This window comes from Scyliorhinus torazame, chromosome 2 (genome assembly GCF_047496885.1).
Source record: "Scyliorhinus torazame isolate Kashiwa2021f chromosome 2, sScyTor2.1, whole genome shotgun sequence".
NCBI classification, from domain to species: Eukaryota; Metazoa; Chordata; class Chondrichthyes; order Carcharhiniformes; family Scyliorhinidae; genus Scyliorhinus; species Scyliorhinus torazame.
Genome location: NC_092708.1, coordinates 398,275,993 through 398,296,544, shown reverse-complemented (window position 1 = coordinate 398,296,544; position 20,552 = coordinate 398,275,993). Strand labels below are relative to the sequence as shown.

At 55.2% G+C, this 20,552-nt stretch overlaps 1 protein-coding gene across 2 annotated transcripts in view; it reads left to right on the top strand.

Moving 5' to 3' along the window:
- The window catches only part of LOC140406132 (uncharacterized), a 430,113-nt gene that overhangs the window by 314,450 nt on the left and 95,111 nt on the right, over positions 1-20,552 (top strand). For both annotated transcript variants that reach the window (XM_072494284.1, XM_072494278.1), the window contains exons 38-39: positions 7,463-7,588; positions 12,047-12,187. In XM_072494284.1, coding sequence (XP_072350385.1) covers positions 7,463-7,588; positions 12,047-12,187 — 267 coding nt within the window. The remainder of the gene's footprint in view (positions 1-7,462; positions 7,589-12,046; positions 12,188-20,552) is intronic.

The following is a 20,552-nucleotide window of genomic DNA, read 5'->3' as shown; positions in this document are numbered from 1 at the left end:
GTCCCTGGCACTGTGAGACAGCAGCGTTAACCCGGGTCCCTGGCACTGTGAGACAGCAGCGTTAACCCGGGTCCCTGGCACTGAGACAGCAGCGTTAACCCGGGTCCCTGGCACTGTGAGACAGCAGCGTTAACCCGGGTCCCTGGCACTGTGAGACAGCAGTGTTAACCCGGGTCCCTGGCACTGTGAGACAGCAGTGTTAACCCGGGTCCCTGGCGCTGTGAGACAGCAGTGTTATCCCGGGTCCCTAACGCTGTTAGACAGCAGTGTCAACCCGGGTCCCTGGCACTGTGAGACAGCAGTGTTAACCCGGGTCCCTGGCACTGTGAAACAGCAGTGTTTTCCCCGGGTCCCTGGCACTGTGAGATAGCTGTGTTAACCCGGGTCCCTGGCGCTGTGAGACAGCAGTGTTAACCCTGGTCTCTGGCACTGTGAGATAGCAGTGTTAGCCCGGGTCCCTGGCACTGTGAGACAGCAGTGTTAACCCCGGGTCCCTGGCGCTGTGAGTCAGCAGTGTTAACCCGGGTCCCTGGCACTGTGAGACAGCAGTGTTAACCCTTGTCCCTGGCACTGTGAGACAGCAGTGTTAACCCGGGTCCCTGACGCTGTGAGACAGCAGTGTTAACCCGGGTCCCTGGCAGGGTGAGACAGCAGTGCTAACCCGGTCCCTGGAGCTGTGAGACAGTAGTGTTAACCCGGGTCCCTGGCGCTGTGAGACAGCAGTGTTAACCCGGGTCCCTGGCGCTGTGAGACAGCAGTGTTAACCCGGGTCCCTGGCATTGTGAGATAGCAGTGTTACCCCGGGTCCCTGGCACTGTGAAACAGCACCGTTAACCCGGGTCCCTGGCACTGAGACAGCAGCGTTAACCCGGGTCCCTGGCACTGTGAGACAGCAGCGTTAACCCGGGTCCCTGGCACTGTGAGACAGCAGCGTTAACCCGGGTCCCTGGCACTGTGAGACAGCAGTGTTAACCCGGGTCCCTGGCACTGTGAGACAGCAGTGTTAACCCGTGTCCTTGGCGCTGTGAGACAGCAGTGTTATCCCGGGTCCCTAACGCTGTTAGACAGCAGTGTTAACCCGGGTCCCTGGCACTGTGAGACAGCAGTGTTAACCCGGGTCCCTGGCACTGTGAAACCGCAGTGTTTTCCCCGGGTCCCTGGCACTGTGAGATAGCTGTGTTAACCCGGGTCCCTGGCGCTGTGAGACAGCAGTGTTAACCCTGGTCTCTGGCACTGTGAGACAGCAGTGTTAACCCGGGTCCCTGGCACTGTGAGACAGCAGTGTTAACCCAGGTCCCTGGCTCTGTGAGACAGCAGTGTTAACCCGGGTCCCTGGCTCTGTGAGACAGCAGTGTTAACCTGGTTCCCTGGCACCGAGACAGCGGTGTTAACCCGGGTCCCTGGCGCTGTGAGACAGCAGTGTTAACCTGGGTCCCTGACGCTGTGAGACAGCAGTGTTAACCCGGGTCCCTGGCACTGTGAAACAGCAGTGTTAACCCGGGTCCCTGTCACTGTGAGATAGCAGTGTTAACCCGGGTCCCTGGCGCTGTGAGACAGCAGTGTTAACCCTGGTCTCTGGCACTGTGAGACATGAGTGTTAACCCGGGTCCCTGGCACTGTGAGACAGCAGTGTTAACCCAGGTCCCTGGCTCTGTGAGACAGCAGTGTTAACCTGGTTCCCTGGCACCGAGACAGCAGTGTTAACCCGGGTCCCTGGCACTGAGACTGCAGTGTTAACCTGGGTCCCTGGCTCTGTGAGACAGCAGTGTTAACCTGGGTCCCTGGCTCTGTGAGACAGCAGTGTTAACCTGTGTCCCTGGCTCTGTGTGACAGCAGTGTTAACCTGGGTCCCTGGCACTGAGACAGCAGTGTTAACCCGGGTCCCTGGCTCTGTGAGACAGCAGTGTTAACCTGGTTCCCTGGCACCGAGACAGCAGTGTTAACCCGGGTCCCTGGCGCTGTGAGACAGCAGTGTTAACCCGGGTCCCTGGCACTGAGACAGCAGTGTTAACCCGGGTCCCTGGCACTGTGAGACAGCAGTGTTACCCCGGGTCCCTGGCACTGTGAGGCAGCAGTGTTAACCCAGGTCCCTGGTGCTGTGAGACAGCAGTGTTACCCCCGGGTCCCTGGCACTGTGAGACAGCAGTGCTAACCCGGGTCCCTGGCACTGTGAGACAGCAGTGTTAACCCAGGTCCCTGGCACTGTGAGGCAGCAGTGTTAACCCGTGTCCCTGGCACTGTGAGACAGCAGTGCTAACCCGGGTCCCTGGCGCTGTGAGACAGCAGTGTTAACCCGGGTCCCTGGCACAATGAGACAGCAGTGTTAACCCGGGTCCCTGGCACTGTGAGACAGCAGTGTTACCCCGGGTCCCTGGCACTGTGAGACAGCAGTGTTAACCCGGGTCCCTGGCACTGTGAGACAGCAGTGTTAACCCGGGTCCCTGGCACTGTGAGACAGCAGTGTTAACCCGGGTCCCTGGCGCTGTGAGACAGCAGTGTTAACCCGGGTCCCTGGCACTGTGAGACAGCAGTGTTACCCCGGGTCCCTGGCGCTGTGAGACAGCAGTGTTACCCCGGGTCCCTGGCGCTGTGAGACAGCAGTGTTAACCCGGGTCCCTGGCACTGTGAGACAGCAGTGCTAACCCGGGTCCCTGGCACTGTGAGGCAGCAGTGTTAACCCGGGTCCCTGGCACAATGAGACAGCAGTGTTAACCCGGGTCCCTGGCACTGTGAGACAGCAGTGTTACCCCGGGTCCCTGGCGCTGTGAGACAGCAGTGTTAACCCGGGTCCCTGGCGCTGTGAGACAGCAATGCTAACCCGGGTCCCTGGCACAATGAGACAGCAGTGTTAACCTGGGTCCCTGGCACTGTGAGACAGCAGTGTTAACCACCGTGCCGCTTAGTGGCATTTCTTTTTAAAAAGTCAAACGATCATTGTGAATCAGGGACGGGTGGACGGGGAATGTGAAGCAGGGAGGGCGACCGGGGGGGTGGGGGGGGGGGGGGGGGGGGTTGGAGTGTGAAGCAGGTCAGGATCACTCTGAAGGAGTGGGCAGCGCGGTGGCACAGTGGTTAGCACTGCAGCCTCACGGCGCCGAGGTCCCAGGTTCAATCCCCGCTCTGGGTCACTGTCCGTGTGGAGTTTGCACATTCTCCCCGTGTTTGCGTGGGTTTCGCCCCCACAACCCAAAGATGTTCAGGGTAGGTGGATTGACGATGCTAAATTGCCCCTTAATTGGGAAAAAAAAATTAATTGGGTACTCTAAATTTATTTTAAAAAAGAGTCCACCACATTGCTGTGGGTCTGGAGTCACGTGTAGGCCAGAGCGGGTAAGGACGGCAGATTTCCTTCCCAAATGGACATTAGTAAACCAGATGGGTTTTTACAACAATCGGCAATGGTTTCATGCTCATCGTTAAACTTTTAATTCCAGACCTTTATTGAATTCAAACTTCACCATTTGCCCTGGTGGGATTCGAACACATGTCCCCAGAGCATTACCCTGGGTCCCTGGATTATTCTTCCTGCAGCAATGCCACTAGGCTGCCGCCTCCCCTTGCCCCTTTGATTGGCCAGTTACCCTCAGAGACGGGAATGGTGGTGTGAGGCTGACCTCAAAACAATAAACAGCCACTAAAAGCTGTGGGGGTGGGGGAGCTGGCCAGGAGCAGGCGGGCTCAGCCCCAACTCCTACACTCCGGCCTAAAATTCAGCCATCCTATCCAAAAGCAAGAATGTTCTGTTAAACCTGTAGAAAATACACTGGTGCGGTGGAGCTGGAGAATTGTGTCCAGGTCGGGCCACCATACTTTAGGGAGACATTGGACAGAATGGTCTTGGGGATGGGCATCTTCAGCCCGCGGATCGGGGCCCACCGATTCGCGGGCGGGCCTGTGCCGTGGGGGAACTCTTTTTCTTCCGCCTTCGCCACGGTCTCCACCATGGCGGAGGCGGAAGAGACTCCCTCCACAGCGCATGCGCGGGGATGCCGTGAGCGGCCGCTGACGCTCCCGCGCATGCGCCGCCCGGCAATGTCATTTCCGCGCCAGCTGGCGGGGCACCAAAGGCCTTTTCCGCCAGCTGGCGGGGCGGAAATTCGTCCGGCGCAGGCCTAGCCCCTCAAGGTTGGGGCTCGGCCCCCCAAGATGCAGAGGATTCCGCACCTTTGGGGCGGCGCGATGCCCGACTGATTTGCGCCGTTTTTGGCGCCGGTCGGCGGACATCGCGCCGATACCGGAGAATTTCGCCCAGGATCTGGATGTGTTGCCTGGGAGCATGATGGAGGCCGGTTCGATCGAGGCCTTGAAAGGGAATCGGAGAGACCCGTGGAGGGAAAACGTTAGCAGGGCGGAGCGAAAGCAAACATGTGAGTAGGCCATTCAGCACAATGGCTGCTCTGCCATTAAGACCATCGACCTCAACAATGGGAATTGGAACGAGCTGAGCTGCTCTTGAAGAAAACTGGCACAGACACGATAAGCCTGCCTCCTTCTCTGCTGTAACCATGCTCTGATTCTATTCCAAGGTGAGAGAGGTGTTCACAATTCTGAAGGCCTTTAATGGAGTCAATGCGGAGGCACGTTGGTTTGGTGACCAGATTTTAAGATCAAATTGACAAAAGAACCAGAGGTGGTTCGCAGAACCAGAAAGGAGAACATTTTCAACCCCCAATAAGAGACAGCTTGTACCTAGAGATAGGACAGGGGAGAATGTGCAAACTCCACCCGGACAGCGACCCGGGGCCGGGATCGAACCCGGGTCCTCAGCGCGGTGAGGCAGCAGTGCTAACCACAGTGCTACCCACTGTGCCATTCCTGCTTATTATTTGATTGATTTGAGAGGGTCGGTGTGTTCTTGTTACAACCCCCTCAGGGGCCCAAACTCTATATTGTAAACGGTTCCCCTCCTACACCTTGGCGTACAAACTCCGCAGGTGATTGGGGGTGGGGGGGGGAGAGAGAGAGCGAGAGAGAGAGAGAGAGAGAGAGAGAGCCTCCCCTTAATTGTGAGGAACCTCGCGATATAAACCCCGACCTGGAAGCCGGTCAGGGAGGGTGTCCCCACAGAGTGAGGAGTAGTGTCATTGTAGTATTGCCAGGTGACATTAAATAATCCGAGTTGTTATCCTGCCTACCTGGTGTTGTATAAGTCATACGTTTATAAGATACAGGAGCAGAATTAGGCCATTCGGCCCATCGAGTCTGCTCCGCCATTCGATCCTGGCTGATCTCCTGGGCCTTAACTCCACCGTCCTGCCCATTCTCTATAAGCGGTGACCTGTCATATGGACAAAACCAAATCACATCAAAAACTAAATACTGCAGCTGCTGGAAACCTGAAACCAAACCAGAAACTGCTGGATAAACGCAGCGTGTTCGTCAGCGTCTGTGGAGAGAGAACCTGAGTTCACGTTTCGAGCCAATGAGACTCTTCCTCTGAAAAGCCAATCACAGCTCATTTTACATCTCCTGAAGCTCAGTCGCACGCCCGCTCCACCGAGTCATATCGATGTCGCTGCGCGATGACGCCTTCAGCGCTAAAGTGCCTTGTGTCATAGTTAGAGTTCAGTCCAAGGTTTAAAGTCTTACACTCTCTCCTAATTTCTCCATGATACAGATAAGGGGCGGGATTCTCCCACCCCCTGCCGGGTCGGAGAATCGCCGGGAGGCGGCGTGAATCCCACCGAATTCTCCGGCGCCGGGGGCACCCCGGGAGGTGCCCCCACGGGGGCCTGGCCTGCGATCGGGGCCCACCGATCCGCGGGCAGGCCTGTGCCGTGGGGGCACTCTTCTTCCACGACGGCCACTGTGGTCCTCCGCGATGGCCGATGTGGAGATGAACCCCCCCTGCGCCTGCGCTGGGATGACGCCAGCACACGCTGGCATTCCCGCGCATGCGCCAACTCGCGCCGGATGGCGGAGGCCCTTTGGCGCCGGTTGGCGTGCCGCCAAGCCCCTTCCGTGCCGGCCGGCCGGGCGCAAACCTCTCCGGCGCCGGCTCAGCCCCTGAGGTGCGGAGGATTCCGCACTGGCGGCCCGAGGCCTGAGCGGTTCACACCACTCCTTCCCGCCGGGGTTTCCCACCCTGCCGATTCCAACAGAATCCCCACCCAGGAGTGAAGATGCGGAAAGGTCGGGCTGTATCTGTAAAATCCCAGATACTCCACCAGCATTTTAATCAGAGTTTTACCCAGATGTCTTTGTTAGCGAGGAGAACAAAGGACTCGAGTATAAAAACGAACCAACTTTATTTAACAACAACAATATTTACCCTTAAATTAACCCAATAACATTTAGTAAAAGATTCCCAAGATTTGTTATACTACCAGTAAAGATGACTGAGCTGCGAGTCCGATTCTCTGTGTCTCTCAGGTCCATCGTTGTAAAGGTGGGTGTCACACGCTGCTTCCTCCCGCCTCTGGTCAGATATATCGATTGCCTGGGGTCTTCGCTGCTGATGTGCCTGGGGAGCCTATTTCTATCCTCCCTCCCATCCTGCCCTTTTGCCTCTGGCTTTCTGCCAATGAGACCTTGGGAGGGTAGGTCTCAGAACCCAATGGTCGGGTTGATAACCGTTTGACAGGAAACCTAAGCTCAGTGTTGTAGTCAGCACATACCCTGTTGCCATATATGGGCCCGGCAGGAACTCTGGGTGTCCAAGTGTCTGGCTCAGTCTGGGCGACTGACGATAGACCCGTGCATGTCGATGGGGTGCCCTGATCACCCGACGGGTGATTGACGGGGAAAGTCCAGGCAGGTTCCGGCCTGCCTGACATTTGACTGCCCAATTCTTAAATTTAAAATAGCCAATTCAATTGGGCTGAAAACTAGGCCCTGAAGGTTACACAGTAGGAAATAGAAAGGAGTCAGCGACTTGTAGCATAACAGACGCTCTGGGATCGCCCAGTTCTCTGTTGCACTGAACTCCGTGTGAAAGGGGATTCCTGATAAAGACAGAGGGGCCTTTGAAGGCGATGCCTACGGTTGATTCTGTGACTGGACCTGATAGGTTTAACTGGCATTTTTCCATCCCTTTTGCCTTGTTTATTTCCTCCGTCATCGATACCACTCTCACCACTGACTCCGGGTCATGGATTCAGACCCTACTCTCAGGCTGGAGCACGGAATCGAGGCTGACACTCAGAGTGCAACACTGTCACAGTTGCCGTCTTATCAGGTCAGGTGTTAAACCAAGTCCCTCGCAATGGCCTTAAAGTTTCTTTGACATGATTTTGAAGGCGAGCGGGGGGGGGGTCTCCCCAGGTTTCTGGCCAATATTTACCCCTCAGCTAACGCCACAGATGATCTGGCATGTTCTCATTGCAGTTTGTGGGATCCTACTGTGCAGCACATTGACTACTTCACAGCAGAGGCTGCATTTCAAACTGGCTTCATTCACGGGGAGAGCTCTGGCATGTCCCGAAGATGTGAAAGACACTCCAGAAATGTTCTTTTATTCTAGGTCACCCCGGATGGTAAACTGCCTTCCTTGATTGAGGAGGATGAGGAGAATGAGGAAGATGAGAACATTACAGAGGCAGTGAAGAGAAGGCCTACCCCAGAGCCGGCACCAGACTCCTGGACATCGGTAAGAAAGTCCACTCTTTTCAGGAATCTGCCAATAAATCCACAGCCACTCGCCCATCAGTCCCGGGCTCACAGACCCGTACTGCCGCAAACTTCACATTTTCAATTCTCATCCTGGTTTTCAAATCCCGCATGGCCTCACCCCCTCCCCTCACCCCCTCCGTATCCCTGTAACCCCCCCCCCCAGCCTCACCCCCTCCCCTCACCCCCTCCGTATCCCTGTAACCCCCCCCAGCCTCACCCCCTCCCTATCCCTGTAACCAACCCCCCCAACCTCACCCCCTCCCCTCACCCCCTCCGTATCCCTGTAACCCCCCCCCCAGCCTCACCCCCTCCCTATCTCTGTAATCCCCCCAGCCTCACCCCCTCCCTATCCCTGTAACCCCCCCCAGCCTCACCCCCTCCCTATCCCTGTAACCCCCTCCCTATCCCTGTAACCCCCCCACCAGCCTCACCCCCTCCCTATCCCTGTAACCCCCCCCCACCAGCCTCACCCCCTCCCTATCCCTGTAACCACCCCCCCAGCCTCACCCCCTCCCTATCCCTGTAACCCCCCCCAGCCTCACCCCCTCCCTATCTCTGTAATCTCCCTCATTCTCACCCTCCCTATCTCTGTAATATCCCCTCACCCCCTCCCTATCTCTGTAATCTCCCCTCACCCCCTCCCTATCTCTATAATCTCCTCCAGCCTCACCCCCTCCCTATTTCTGTAATCTCCCTCAGCCTCACCCCCTCCCTATCTCTGTAATCTCCCTCAGCCTCACTCCCTCCCTATCTCTGTAATCTCCCCCAGCCTCACTCCCTCCCTATCTCTGTAATCTCCCTCAGCCTCACCCCCTCCCTATCTCTGTAATCTCCCTCAGCCTCACCCCCTCCCTATCTCTGTAATCTCCCCCAGCCTCACTCCCTCTCTATCCCTGTAATCTCCCTCAGCCTCACCCCCTCCTTATCTCTGTAATCTCCCTCAGCCTCACCCCCTCCCTATCTCTGTAATCTCCCTCAGCCTCACCCCCTCCCTATCTCTGTAATCTCCCTCAGCCTCACCCCCTCCCTATCTCTGTAATCTCCCTCAGCCTCACCCCCTCCCTATCTCTGTAATCTCCCCCAGCCTCACTCCCTCTCTATCCCTGTAATCTCCCTCAGCCTCACCCCCTCCTTATCTCTGTAATCTCCCTCAGCCTCACCCCCTCCCTATCTCTGTAATCTCCCTCAGCCTCACCCCCTCCCTATCTCTGTAATCTCCCTCAGCCTCACCCCCTCCCTATCTCTGTAATCTCCCTCAGCCTCACCCCCTCCCTATCTCTGTAATCTCCCCTCACCCCCTCCCTATCTCTGTAATCTCCCTCAGCCTCACCCCCTCCCTATCCCTGTAACCCCCCCTCAGCCTCACCCCCTCCCTATCCCTGTAACCCCCCCCCAGCCTCACCCCCTCCCTATCCCTGTAACCACCCCCCCAGCCTCACCCCCTCCCTATCCCTGTAACCCCCCCCCAGCCTCACCCCCTCCCTATCCCTGTAACCCCCCTCCCCAGCCTCACCCCCTCCCTATCCCTGTAACCCCCCCAGCCTCACCCCCTCCCTATCTCTGTAATCTCCCTCATTCTCACCCTCCCTATCTCTGTAATCTCCCCTCACCCCCTCCCTATCCCTGTAACCCCCTCAGCCTCACCCCCTCCCTATCTCTGTAATCTCCCTCAGCCTCACCCCCTCCCTATCTCTGTAATCTCCCTCAGCCTCACCCCCTCCCTATCTCTGTAATCCCCCCTCACCCTCCCTCCCTATCTCTGTAATCTCCCTCAGCCTCCCTCCCTCCGAGATCTCTATGCTTCCCTGATTCCGGCCTCTGCAGTGTTCCTGATCTGAGTTGCTCCCCATTGTGGCCCAGCATTCAGCTGCCTGAGGCAGTTTGGTGGCTAATTCTGATTTTAACCAGTGGACCATTGGTTTTGGTGCCCTCAGCTCGGAATTCCCTCCTTAACCCTCACTACCTCCAACTTCTGCAGGACCCTACTCAAACCAAGTTCCAATAATATCTCCGTGTTCAGCTGTGTGCCAATTTATACTTGCTAATCCACCTATGAAGTAATTTTTAAAAATCACTCGATAAATGTAAACTGTTATTGTTGAGTTAAAACAAATTTAAAACATTTAATTAAAAGAATTTATTAGGAAATGTTCTCCATCGCAGGGCAGCGCGATGGAGCAGTGGTCAGCACTGCTGCCTCACGGTGCCGAGGTCCCAGGTTCGATCCTGGCTCTGGGTTACTGTCCGTGTGGAGTTTGCACATTCTCCCCGTGTCTGTGTGGGTTTCGCTCCCACAACCCAAAGATGTGCAGGGTAGGTGGATTGGCCGCGCTAAATTGCTCTTAATTGGAAAAAATCGATTGGGAACTCTAAATTTATTTAAAAAAGGAAATGTTCTCCACCGCTAAACTGTCCACGATTCAAAGATAAGCCAGGAAGGAAAACTAACACTCAGCTCCCAATCCCCATCCCATTCCCAAAACTCCCATTCCCAAACTAACACTCAGCTCCCAATCCCCACCCCATTCCCAAAACTCCCATTCCCAAACTAACACTCAGCTCCCAATCCCCACCCCATTCCCAAAACTCCCATTCCCAAACTAACACTCAGCTCCCATTCCCCACCACAAACCCTCATCACAAACCATCCCCTCCAACCTTCCCTTCAATCTCCCCTCCCCTCCAAACCCCACCCTCCCTCCAACCCCCCTCCTCTCCCCCACCATCCCCTGTAACCCCCCAACCTCCCCTCCTCTCCCCCTCCCCTCCAGCCCCCACTCCCCTCTCTAACTCCCCCTCCCATCCCCCCCACCATCCCCTCCAACCCCCAACCTCCCCTCCCCTCCAGCCCCCACCCCCCCCTCTCTAACTCCCCCTCCCCCCACCATCCCCCCAGCTTCCCCTCAACCCAACCTCCCCTCTGGGTTTCTGCTGATGTCTTGAGACCCTAATAGTGGAGTAGGGGGTTTAAACTAACCAAAGGTTTTACAACTTTCCTTATTGAGTCACAACATTATCATCTCGCTGTTGGCTCATTCACTCACTTGCATTCAAATCTCACCCTGGAGTCTGTCAGCATCAATCTCCCACAGGAAACCCTGTAAGGGATAGAAGACATCCCTAAGGGACAGGGTACAAACAATCAGACTACGTACACCCTCACCCCGCCATCAGCAGTACCTGCGAGCGGCAGGCCAGGCTGACTTTCTGCACCCTCTCTATGAGGCACTGATATTTCTCAACTGCTGGCAAACTGGGTAAGAAATTAGCACAGGCCACAAATGGAGCCTGGGAGTTTCCTGCCCTGCATAGCCCAGAGGTGGAGACTTTACCTGGGAGTGAGTGGAGTACTCCGCATCTTTAATCCAAGTTAATAAACTGTGTTATGATTACTGTTGTATTATCAATTAGCGTTTCCTACATCACACCAGTGACCACTTTACGAACGACTTTGTTGAGTGTAAAATGAGCTCTTCGGGATGCCGTGTTGCTGTACAGAGTTTGTTTTTCTCTGGAGCGTGGTGTTTAATATGTTCGGACATTCGAACAGGATCAGGGTTAACTCTGGAGTTGTCAGACTTGTTTAACAGGTGCTGACGCCAGGGAGCAGATTAAATTCTCTGATAAACACCAAACTACCGGCTTCCAGGCCAATATGATTCTGCCTCAGAACCACCTCATGACTCGTTATCATTTACTTCTGCCTCACATCCTGTCACACCGGCACTCTGAGCTCATTGGACTGTTTCTCCAGACTCAACCCTCAGTGACCACCTGGCATTACCTCGACCAGGTAAACTCTCTGAAGGTTCAGTTTAAGCAAAGTGTGGGGTTGAGTTTTCTTCATTCACATTATTTCTTCCCATCCTTCCCTCATCTCAATCCCTCCATCTCTCTCCCCGCCATGCCTTTCATTACTCCTCCTGTTTCACTCCCTCGCTCCTCCCTCTCCCTTGCTCCCAATCATGATTCTCCTCCCATCCCATCCCTCCACCCATCCTCTGCTACCCACTGTCCCATTCTCCTTCTCTTCTCTCCTCTCCCCGTGCCTGACCCCATCGCTGCCCTTCATCGTCTTTCCTTTCGCACTCTCCCTCTTACCCTTGCCCACATCCTCTCTGATGCACTCTCAATTACGACGAGACGAGAGTAGAGTAATCGAGGCTTTATTACACAGAGATGTGTGGCCTCCTACAGCAGCAGCCGAAATGGCTGCAGCTCGGTGAGCACACACATTTATACTCCGCCTACTGGGCGGAGCCAGCAGGCAGGGCTCTATCCCCGTACCTGTAGTACAGGGGCCTTACCGTAATGCCCATATATACAATACAACAGTGGTGACTCCCACACTCTCCCCTCGCTCTCCTTCCTCTACATCTTGTTCACCTTCTGTTCTCTCTCTCTCGCCCCTCCCTCCCTCCCTCCATCACCACAGTCGTTCGAGGACCTCGATGCCTGCCGAGATCGAGCAGCAACACTGGAGCGCTGGCTGGATGCAGCCCAGAAGTCGCTGGGAGTGAGTGTTTGGGACAGGAAGATGCAGCAGGATATGGAGGAGCATCTGATACAATCCCAGGTGAGAGTCCGTTGGCGATGGCTTGTTGCAGTTACCCCCCCCCCCCCCCCCCGTGCCTCTCCCAGCCCCCACCCTCCACTCGGGTCCCCGAACCTATCGCCCAGCGTTCCACCCACCACCCCTGCAGCCCCCTACCCTTTCTCCCACCCTCCCTCACCGACTCATCCCCCCTCCTCATACCTCCACCCCTTCCCTCCTCGCCATCCCTCCTACCTCTTCTCACCCCATTCACCACCCACCCATCCCTGACTCCCGGTTTTCCCATGGATTGGCAACGATTGGAGTCAGGTGAGGGACAAGGGTCAAAGTTCAGCATGCCTCCTCCCACCTAAAATCTCCGGGATCTTGGACTTGGTGCTCCATCGCTATCAGGTGAGAGGCGAGGGTGAAAGGTCAGTACCCAGCCGACCTTCCTGACGTCAGTATAAATTCTTTCCTCATTTGTGATCAAAGTTTGGTGCCTCCCCTTCCCCCTCGCTGTTTGAACGATGCGGTGAGGTGCCGTCAGCTCTCTCCTCTGGTCCAGTAGAGACCAGGATGACCGCTCACTCGAGGAGGGCTCAATAGGTCGACCTCGCTCCTCAGTCAGTGTGTGACAGTCTGTGTATAGAGGATCTGCTGCCTGCCATGATTAGACTCCCGGTGTGCTCCTTAAAGTGTTTGTTCTTCGACACGCATTGAATGACACAAGTTAATATTTAAACAAGTACAGGTTCAACCAGGGCTGCAGTCATAGTCTATTCAGAAAAGCAGTCGGTAGCCCATGGTTACCAACTCTCATTGGGTAGATTCCTGGAGGATTGATCATGTGACATTTGATCTGGAGCCTCGCATTTATTTTATTTTAAAAAATAAATTTAGAGTACCCAATTATTTTTTCCAATTAAGGGGCAATTTAGCGTGGCCAATCCACCTACCTGCACATCTTTGGGTTGTGGGGGTGAGACCCACGTAGACACGGGGAGAATGTGCAAACTCCACACGGACAGTGACCCAGAGCCGGGATCGAACCAGGGTCCCCGGCGCCGTGAGGCAGCAGTGCTAACCACTGCGCCACCGTGCTGCCCGCACCTCGCATTTATGTCGCACCTTTAACACGGACATTATCAAATAGTGATGGAGACTGAGACACATTTGGAAATATTAGGGCAGCACGGTGGCGCAGTGATTAGCACTGCTGCCTCACGGTGCTGAGGTCCCAGGTTCGATCCCGGCTCTGGGTCACTGTCCGTGCGGAGTTTGCACATTCTCCCCGTGTCTGCGTGGGTTTCACCCCCACAACCCAAAGATGTGCAGGTAGGTGGATTGGCCACGTTAAAATTGCCCCTTAATTGGAAAAAATGAATTGGGAACTCTAAATTTTTAAAAAAGTTACGTTCATGCCACACAAGTGCCCGGCAATGGCCATCTCCTACAAGAGAGGATCTACCCATCGCCCCTTGACATTCAATGGCATTACCATCACTGAAAACCCACAATCAACATCCTGGGGGTTACCATTGATCAGAAACTGAACTGGACCCAGCCACATTAATACTGTGGCTACCAGGGCAGGTCAGAGGTTAGGAATCCTGTAGTGAGTAACTCAGCTCCTGACCCCCCAAAGCCTGTCCACCATCCACAAGGCACATGTCAGGAGTGTAATGGAATACTCTCCACCTGCCTGGATGAGCGCAGCTCCAACAACACTCAGTAAGCTCGACACCATCCGGTCCGCCGATTAAACGCAGAGTGCCGCTGGCGCCGTCCACACCTGCTCGCAGCCGGCGGGAACTCTGCCTGCAAGGGTCGGGTCGCGGCGGGGTTTACAACGGGCGTGGACACTCTGCCGCGGGATGGGAGAATCCTGCCCGCTCTGTTTCTCTCTCTCTCTGCCTCTCACTCTCTCTGCCTCTCACCTCTCTCTCTCTCTCTCTGCCTCTCTCTCTCTCTCTCTGCCTCTCACTCTCACTCTCTCTGCCTCTCTCTCTCTCTGCCTCTCACTCTCTCTCTCTGCCTCTCTCTCTCTCTCTCTCTCTCTCTGCCTCTCACTCTCTCTCTCTCTGCCTCTCTCTCTCTCTCTCTCTCTGCCTCTCTCTCTCTCTCTCTGCCTCTCACTCTCTCTCTCTGCCTCTCACTCTCTCTCTCTGCCTCTCACTCTCTCTCTCTGCCTCTCACTCTCTCTCTCTCTGCCTCTCACTCTCTCTCTCTGCCTCTCACTCTCTCTCTCTGCCTCTCACTCTCTCTCTCTCTGCCTCTCACTCTCTCTCTCTCTGCCTCTCACTCTCTCTCTCTGCCTCTCACTCTCTCTCTCTGCCTCTCACTCTCACTCTCTCTCTGCCCCTCACTCTCTCTCTCTCTCTCTCTCTCTCTGCCTCTCACTCTCTCTCTCTGCCTCTTACTCTCTCTCTCTCTGCCTCTCACTCTCTCTCTCTCTGCCTCTCACTTTCTCTCTCTCTCTCTGCCTCTCTCTGCCTCTCACTCTCACTCTCTCTCTCTGCCTCTCACTCTCTCTCTGCCTCTCACTCTCTCTCTCTCTGCCTCTCACTCTCTCTCTCTCTGCCTCTCTCTCTCTCTCTCTGCCTCTCTCTCTCTCTACCTCTCACTCTCTCTCTCTGCCTCTCTCTGCCTCTAACTCTCTCTCTCTGCCTCTCTCTCTCTGCCACTCACTCTCTCTCTCTCTCTCTGCCTCTCACTCTCTCTCTGCCTCTCTCTCTCTCTCTCTCTGCCTCTCACTCTCTCTCTGCCTCTCACTCTCTCTCTGCCTCTCACTCTCTCTCTCTCTCTCTGCCTCTCACTCTCTCTCTGCCTCTCACTCTCTCTCTCTCTCTCTCTCTGCCTCTCACTCTCTCTGCCTCTCACACTCTCTCTCTCTCTCTCTCTGCCTCTCACTCTCTCTCTCTCTCTGCCTCTCACTCTCTCTCTCTCTCTCTGCCTCTCACTCTCTCTCTCTGCCTCTCACTCTCTCTCTCTCTCTGCCTCTCATTCTCTCTGCCTCTCACTCTCACTCTCTCTGCCTCTCACTCTCTCTCTCTCTGCCTCTCACTCTCTCTCTCTCTCTGCCTCTTACTCTTTCTCTCTCTCTCTCTCTCTGCCACTCACTCTCTCTCTCTCTGCCTCTCACTCTCTCTCTCTCTGCCTCTTACTCTTTCTCTCTCTCTCTCTCTCTGCCTCTCACTCTCTCTCTCTGCCTCTCACTCTCTCTCTCTCTGCCTCTTACTCTTTCTCTCTCTCTCTCTCTGCCACTCACTCTCTCTCTCTCTGCCTCTCTCTCTCACTCTCTCTCTGCCTCTTACTCTTTTTCTCTCACTCTCTCTCTGCCTCTCTCTCTCTCTGCCACTCTCACTCTCTCTCTCTCTGCCTATTACTCTTTCTCTCTCTCTCTCTCTGCCTCTCGCTCTCTCTCTGCCTCTTACTCTTTCTCTCTCTCTCTCTCTCTGCCTCTCACTCTCTCTCTCTGCCACTCACTCTCTCTCTCTCTCTCTCTGCCTCTCTCTCTCTCTGCCTCTCTCTCTCTCTGCCTCTCTCTCTCTCTGCCACTCACTCTCTCTCTCTCTCTGCCACTCACTCTCTCTCTCTCTCTGCCTCTCACTCTCTCTCTGCCTCTCACTCTCTCTCTCTCTGCCTCTCACTCTCTCTCTCTCTGCCTCTCTCTCTCTCTCTGCCTCTTACTCTCTCTCTCTCTCTCTGCCTCTCACTCTCTCTCTCTGCCTCTCTCTCTCACTCTCTCTCTGCCTCTCTCTCTCTCTGCCACTCACTCTCTCTCTCTCTGCCACTCACTCTCTCTCTCTCTGCCTCTCACTCTCTCTCTCTCTCTGCCACTCACTCTCTCTCTCTCTCTGCCTCTCACTCTCTCTCTCTCTGCCTCTCACTCTCTGTCTCTGCCTCTCACTCTCACTCTCTCTGCCTCTCACTCTCTGTCTCTGCCTCTCACTCTCTCTCTCTCTGGTCATAATATCCACTCGTGTATAATGAGATGCAGACAGGCAGAGATTGACACACAGGATGACCAGTAAGCACACAACACAGTGCAGCCAATCACCAGACAGGACACCACCACTATAAAGCCAGAGGGCACTAGGTTTCCCGCTCTCTCGGGACCCAGCCACTGAGACAGTCAGAGTCCACGAGCTAGCACAGTGCAAACACCATGCGGTAGCTAGTAAGTCTGGTCAGGCTAGTACAAGGTCTCCAGTCAGTTCAGTATAGTGTCGACCCACAGCTGAATATGTATATCAGTTCTATCATTGAATAAAACAGTGTTGGATCTTCTCCAGTGTTAGACGTCTGTTTCTAGCTTCCCTGCATCGAGTGCAGTCCACATCGAACCTACCTGCCTAACACATCATGGTACCAGAGTGATACTGATCTTTGACGGACCTACCTCGAGTGAATCAGCGCTGACCAGCAAGCAGCCATCCGGTGAAATGGAAAACGTCCAGCCTCCTCCGCAACTCCGCATCTCCGGCAACCTCGGCGCCAATTGGAAAATCTTCAAGCAAAAGTTCCTCTTGTAGATCGAGGCCTCTGACCTCGAGGCAGCATCGGATGCCAGGAAGATCGCGCTATTTCTCTCCACCGCGGGGGACCACGCCATCCACATCTACAACTCCCTTACGTTCACTGACGGCAAAGACAAAACAAAATTTAGAACAGTCCTGCTGAAGTTTGACAGCCACTGCGACATTGAGGTGAACGAGAGCTTTGAACGGTACGTTTTCCAGCAGAGGCTTCAGGGTAAGGATAAACCTTTTCAGTCCTTCGTGACCCATCTCCGCATCCTCGCGCAGTCATGTAACTCTGACTCGACGGCTGATTCCATGATCTGGGATCAGATCGTTTTCGGGTCCACTCCGACTCCCTTCGGCAGCAGCTCCTGAAAGTCAAACAGTTGACCCTCTCTGTCGCTATCGAGATGTGCGTTGTCCATGGGCATGCTAAGAATCGTTACTCCCACATCAGGGCGGCAGAAACTGCGAAGCTGGCCTCCCACGAGGCAGAAAGGGTGCAGGCCATTGGACAAATGCAGGGCCTGAGCATCGAGGAGAGTGCGCTTTTCCCGGGTCCCTGCGCATGCGCGCCACGACCGAGTGGACGGCGAGCCCGACAACCCGACTGCACAGGTGCGTACGTCGACCGACCGCACTGCGCATGCGCGATGGCGCACGGAACGCGCTGACGTCGGAGTCATGTGTGTCCGAATTGTGGCTCCGCCCATTTAAAGCGACAATGTCCGGCAAAAGGACGCCGGTGTCTACAGTGTGACAAGCTTGGCCACTACGCAGCCCTTTGCAGATCTGCTTCACCGCTCAGCAGCAGCGATCCCAGCTGCGGCACAGAAGTGTCTGCTCAATACAGTAAGGTATGCCAGATTCCGATCCCGACAGCCCAACAGACCCTGATGCTGAGTGCCCCAAGTCCCCATACCGGGTGGGCATCATAACTACACATGCGCTGCCTTCCACCACACCTACGGAACGCCTCTCGATCCTCAGTGTGGAACCCGGCGACGAGTGGTGTGCGGTCCTCACAGTTAACAAGGCTCACAACCGGTTTAAACTGGACATCGGCGCATCAGCGAACCTCATCTCAAAATCCGGCCTCGACACCATCCGCGCCAGACCAAGCATTCTTCCACCGGCCTGCCAGCTCCTTGACTACAATGGCAATGCCATAGCTGCCAGTGGCTCATGCCAACTCGGGGTATCCAACACGGCGATCAAGGCAACCCTGCGGTTTGAAATCGTCGGGCCTGACAGAGCGTCCCTGCTCGGTGCTCGAGCCTGCAAGCTCCTGAAGCTGGTTCAGTGAATCCACACCATGTCATCATCACCGGCGACGGCCTCGCCTGATGGAAACTTGCAAGCCGACATAGATGACATTATCACGCAGTACCACAGCGTATTCGATGGAATGGGCGCGCTCCCATACCGATATAAAATCTTGCTCAAGCCGAACGCCACCCCTGTAATCCATGCACCACACCGGGTGCTGGCGCCCCTCAAGGATCGTCTGAAGAAGCAATTACAGGACCCCCAGACCAGGGCATCATATCGAAGGTCACAGAGCCCACAGACTGGGTCAGCTCCATGGTCTGCGTTAAGAAGCCGTCAGGGGAGCTTCGCATTTGCATTGACCCGAAGGATCTAAACCGCAACATCACGCGGGAGCATTACCCGATACCAAAACGTGAAGAGTTGACCAGTGAGATGGCTCATGCCAAATTCTTTACTAAACTGGACGCCTCCAAGGGTTTTTGGCAAATACAGCTGGACACGTCCAGTCGCAAGCTGTGCACGTTCAACACCCTGTTTGGTCGCTCCTGCTACAACCGGATGCCCTTTGGTATCATATCTGCCTCCGAAATATTTCACCACATCATGGAACAGATGATGGAGGGCAATGAGGGGGTACGAGTGTACGTTGACGACATAATTATTTGGTCCACAACGCCCCAGGAACACATCGCTCGCCTCAAGAAGGTATTCCAGAGAATTCATGAACATGGTCTCCAGCTCAACAGGGCCAAGTGCTCATTTGGTCAGTCGGATATTCAGTTCCGGGGTGACCACATTTCGCAGCAGGGCGTGCGGCCAGACGCCGACAAGGTCTCGGCGATCAACGCCATGAAGACCCCGGAGGACAAGAAGACGGTCCTCCGCTTCCTCGGGATGGTCAACTTCCTCGGGAAATTCATTCCCAATATGGCATCCCACACCACGGCCCTCCGCCATCTCATCAAGAAGTCGACGGAATTCCAGTGGCTGCCCACGCATGAAGAGGAATGGCGTGAGCTGAAGCCAAAGCTCGCCACAGCCCTGGTTCGAGCGTTCTTCGACCCAACCAAGGAAACCAAGATATCGACTGGTGCAAGCCAGGACGGCATTGGGGCGGTGCTCCTCCAGCGAGATGACTCCTCGTCCTGGGCTCCAGTGGCGTATGCCTCCAGGGCCATGATGCCCACTGAGCAACGGTACGCTCAGATTGAGAAGGATTGTCTGGGCCTCCTGACCGGGATAGTCAAGTTTCATGAGTACGTTTACGGCCTGCCAAAATTCACGGTTGAAATGGACCACAGGCCTCTAGTCCATATAATCCAGAAGGATTTAAATGACATGACACCTCGGTTACAGCGAATTCTTCTCAAACTACGCCGCTACGATTTCGAACTGGTCTACACGCCAGGCAAAGAGCTGATCGTTGCAGATTCCCGATCCAGGTCCATTACCACACCGTGTGAACAAAGTGACTTCATCTGCCACATAGAAGCGCAAGTGCGGTTGTGTGCCTCGAACCTTCCGGCCTCTGACGAACGGGTGGTCCAAATTCGTGAGGAGACGGCCAAGGATCCTCTGCTGCAGCATCTCAGCAATGGCTGGCAGAAGGGACAATGTCCCCAGTTCTATAACGTAAAAGACGACCTGACGGTGATGGAGGGAACCCTTCTGAAACGCGACAGGATCGTAATTCCTCAGAGCATGCGGGCTATGATGCTGGGCCAACTCCATGAGGGTCACCTTGGGGTCGAGAAATGCCAACGCAGAGCTCGGGAGGCGGTCTATTGGCCGGGCATCAGCCAGGACATTGCCGACACAGTCCTCAACTGCCCCACCTGTCAGACGTTTCAACCAGCTCAACCCAAAGAAACGCTGCAACAGCACGAGATCGTGACCTCTCCGTGGTCCAAAGTAGGTGTAGACCTTTTCCACACCAAGGGGCGTGACTACGTACTCCTGGTCGACTACTTCGCCAGTTACCCAGAGTGGTGAAACTGTCTGACCTCACGTCGAAGGCGGTGATCAAAGCTGCAAAGAAACGTTCGCCAGGCATGGGATTCTGCTCACGGTAATGAGCGACAACGGTCCTTGCTTTTACAGCCAGGAATGGTCTGATTTTGCACAGTCCTACAACTCCCGTCACGTAACCTCCAGTCCCCACTACCCGCAGTCAAGTGGGAAGGCCGAGAAAGAGGTCCATATTGTAAAGCGGTTGCTGTGCATAGCTGCAGACTCAGGCTCTGACTTCAACCTGGCGATGCTGGCATACAGGGCAACCCCACTGTCCACTGGATTGTCTCCAGCCCAGATGCTCATGAATCGCACTCTGAGGACCACAGTTTCAGCCATTCATGTTCCAGACCTTGACCCCCTCATGGTCTTCCAGAAAATGCAGCAATCACGGGCCCAACAGAAGGCCACATACGATGCTCATGCCACGGATCCACCCGAGCTGGCCCCAACTGATCATGTTCGTGTCCAGTTGCCTGAGGGCGGCTGGTCAGCCACAGCTGTTGTGATCAAACAAGTGGCCCCAAGATCGTTCCTTGTCCGCATGGCTGATGGCTCCCTGCTACGGCGCAACAGACTGGCACGGCGAAGAGTTCCAC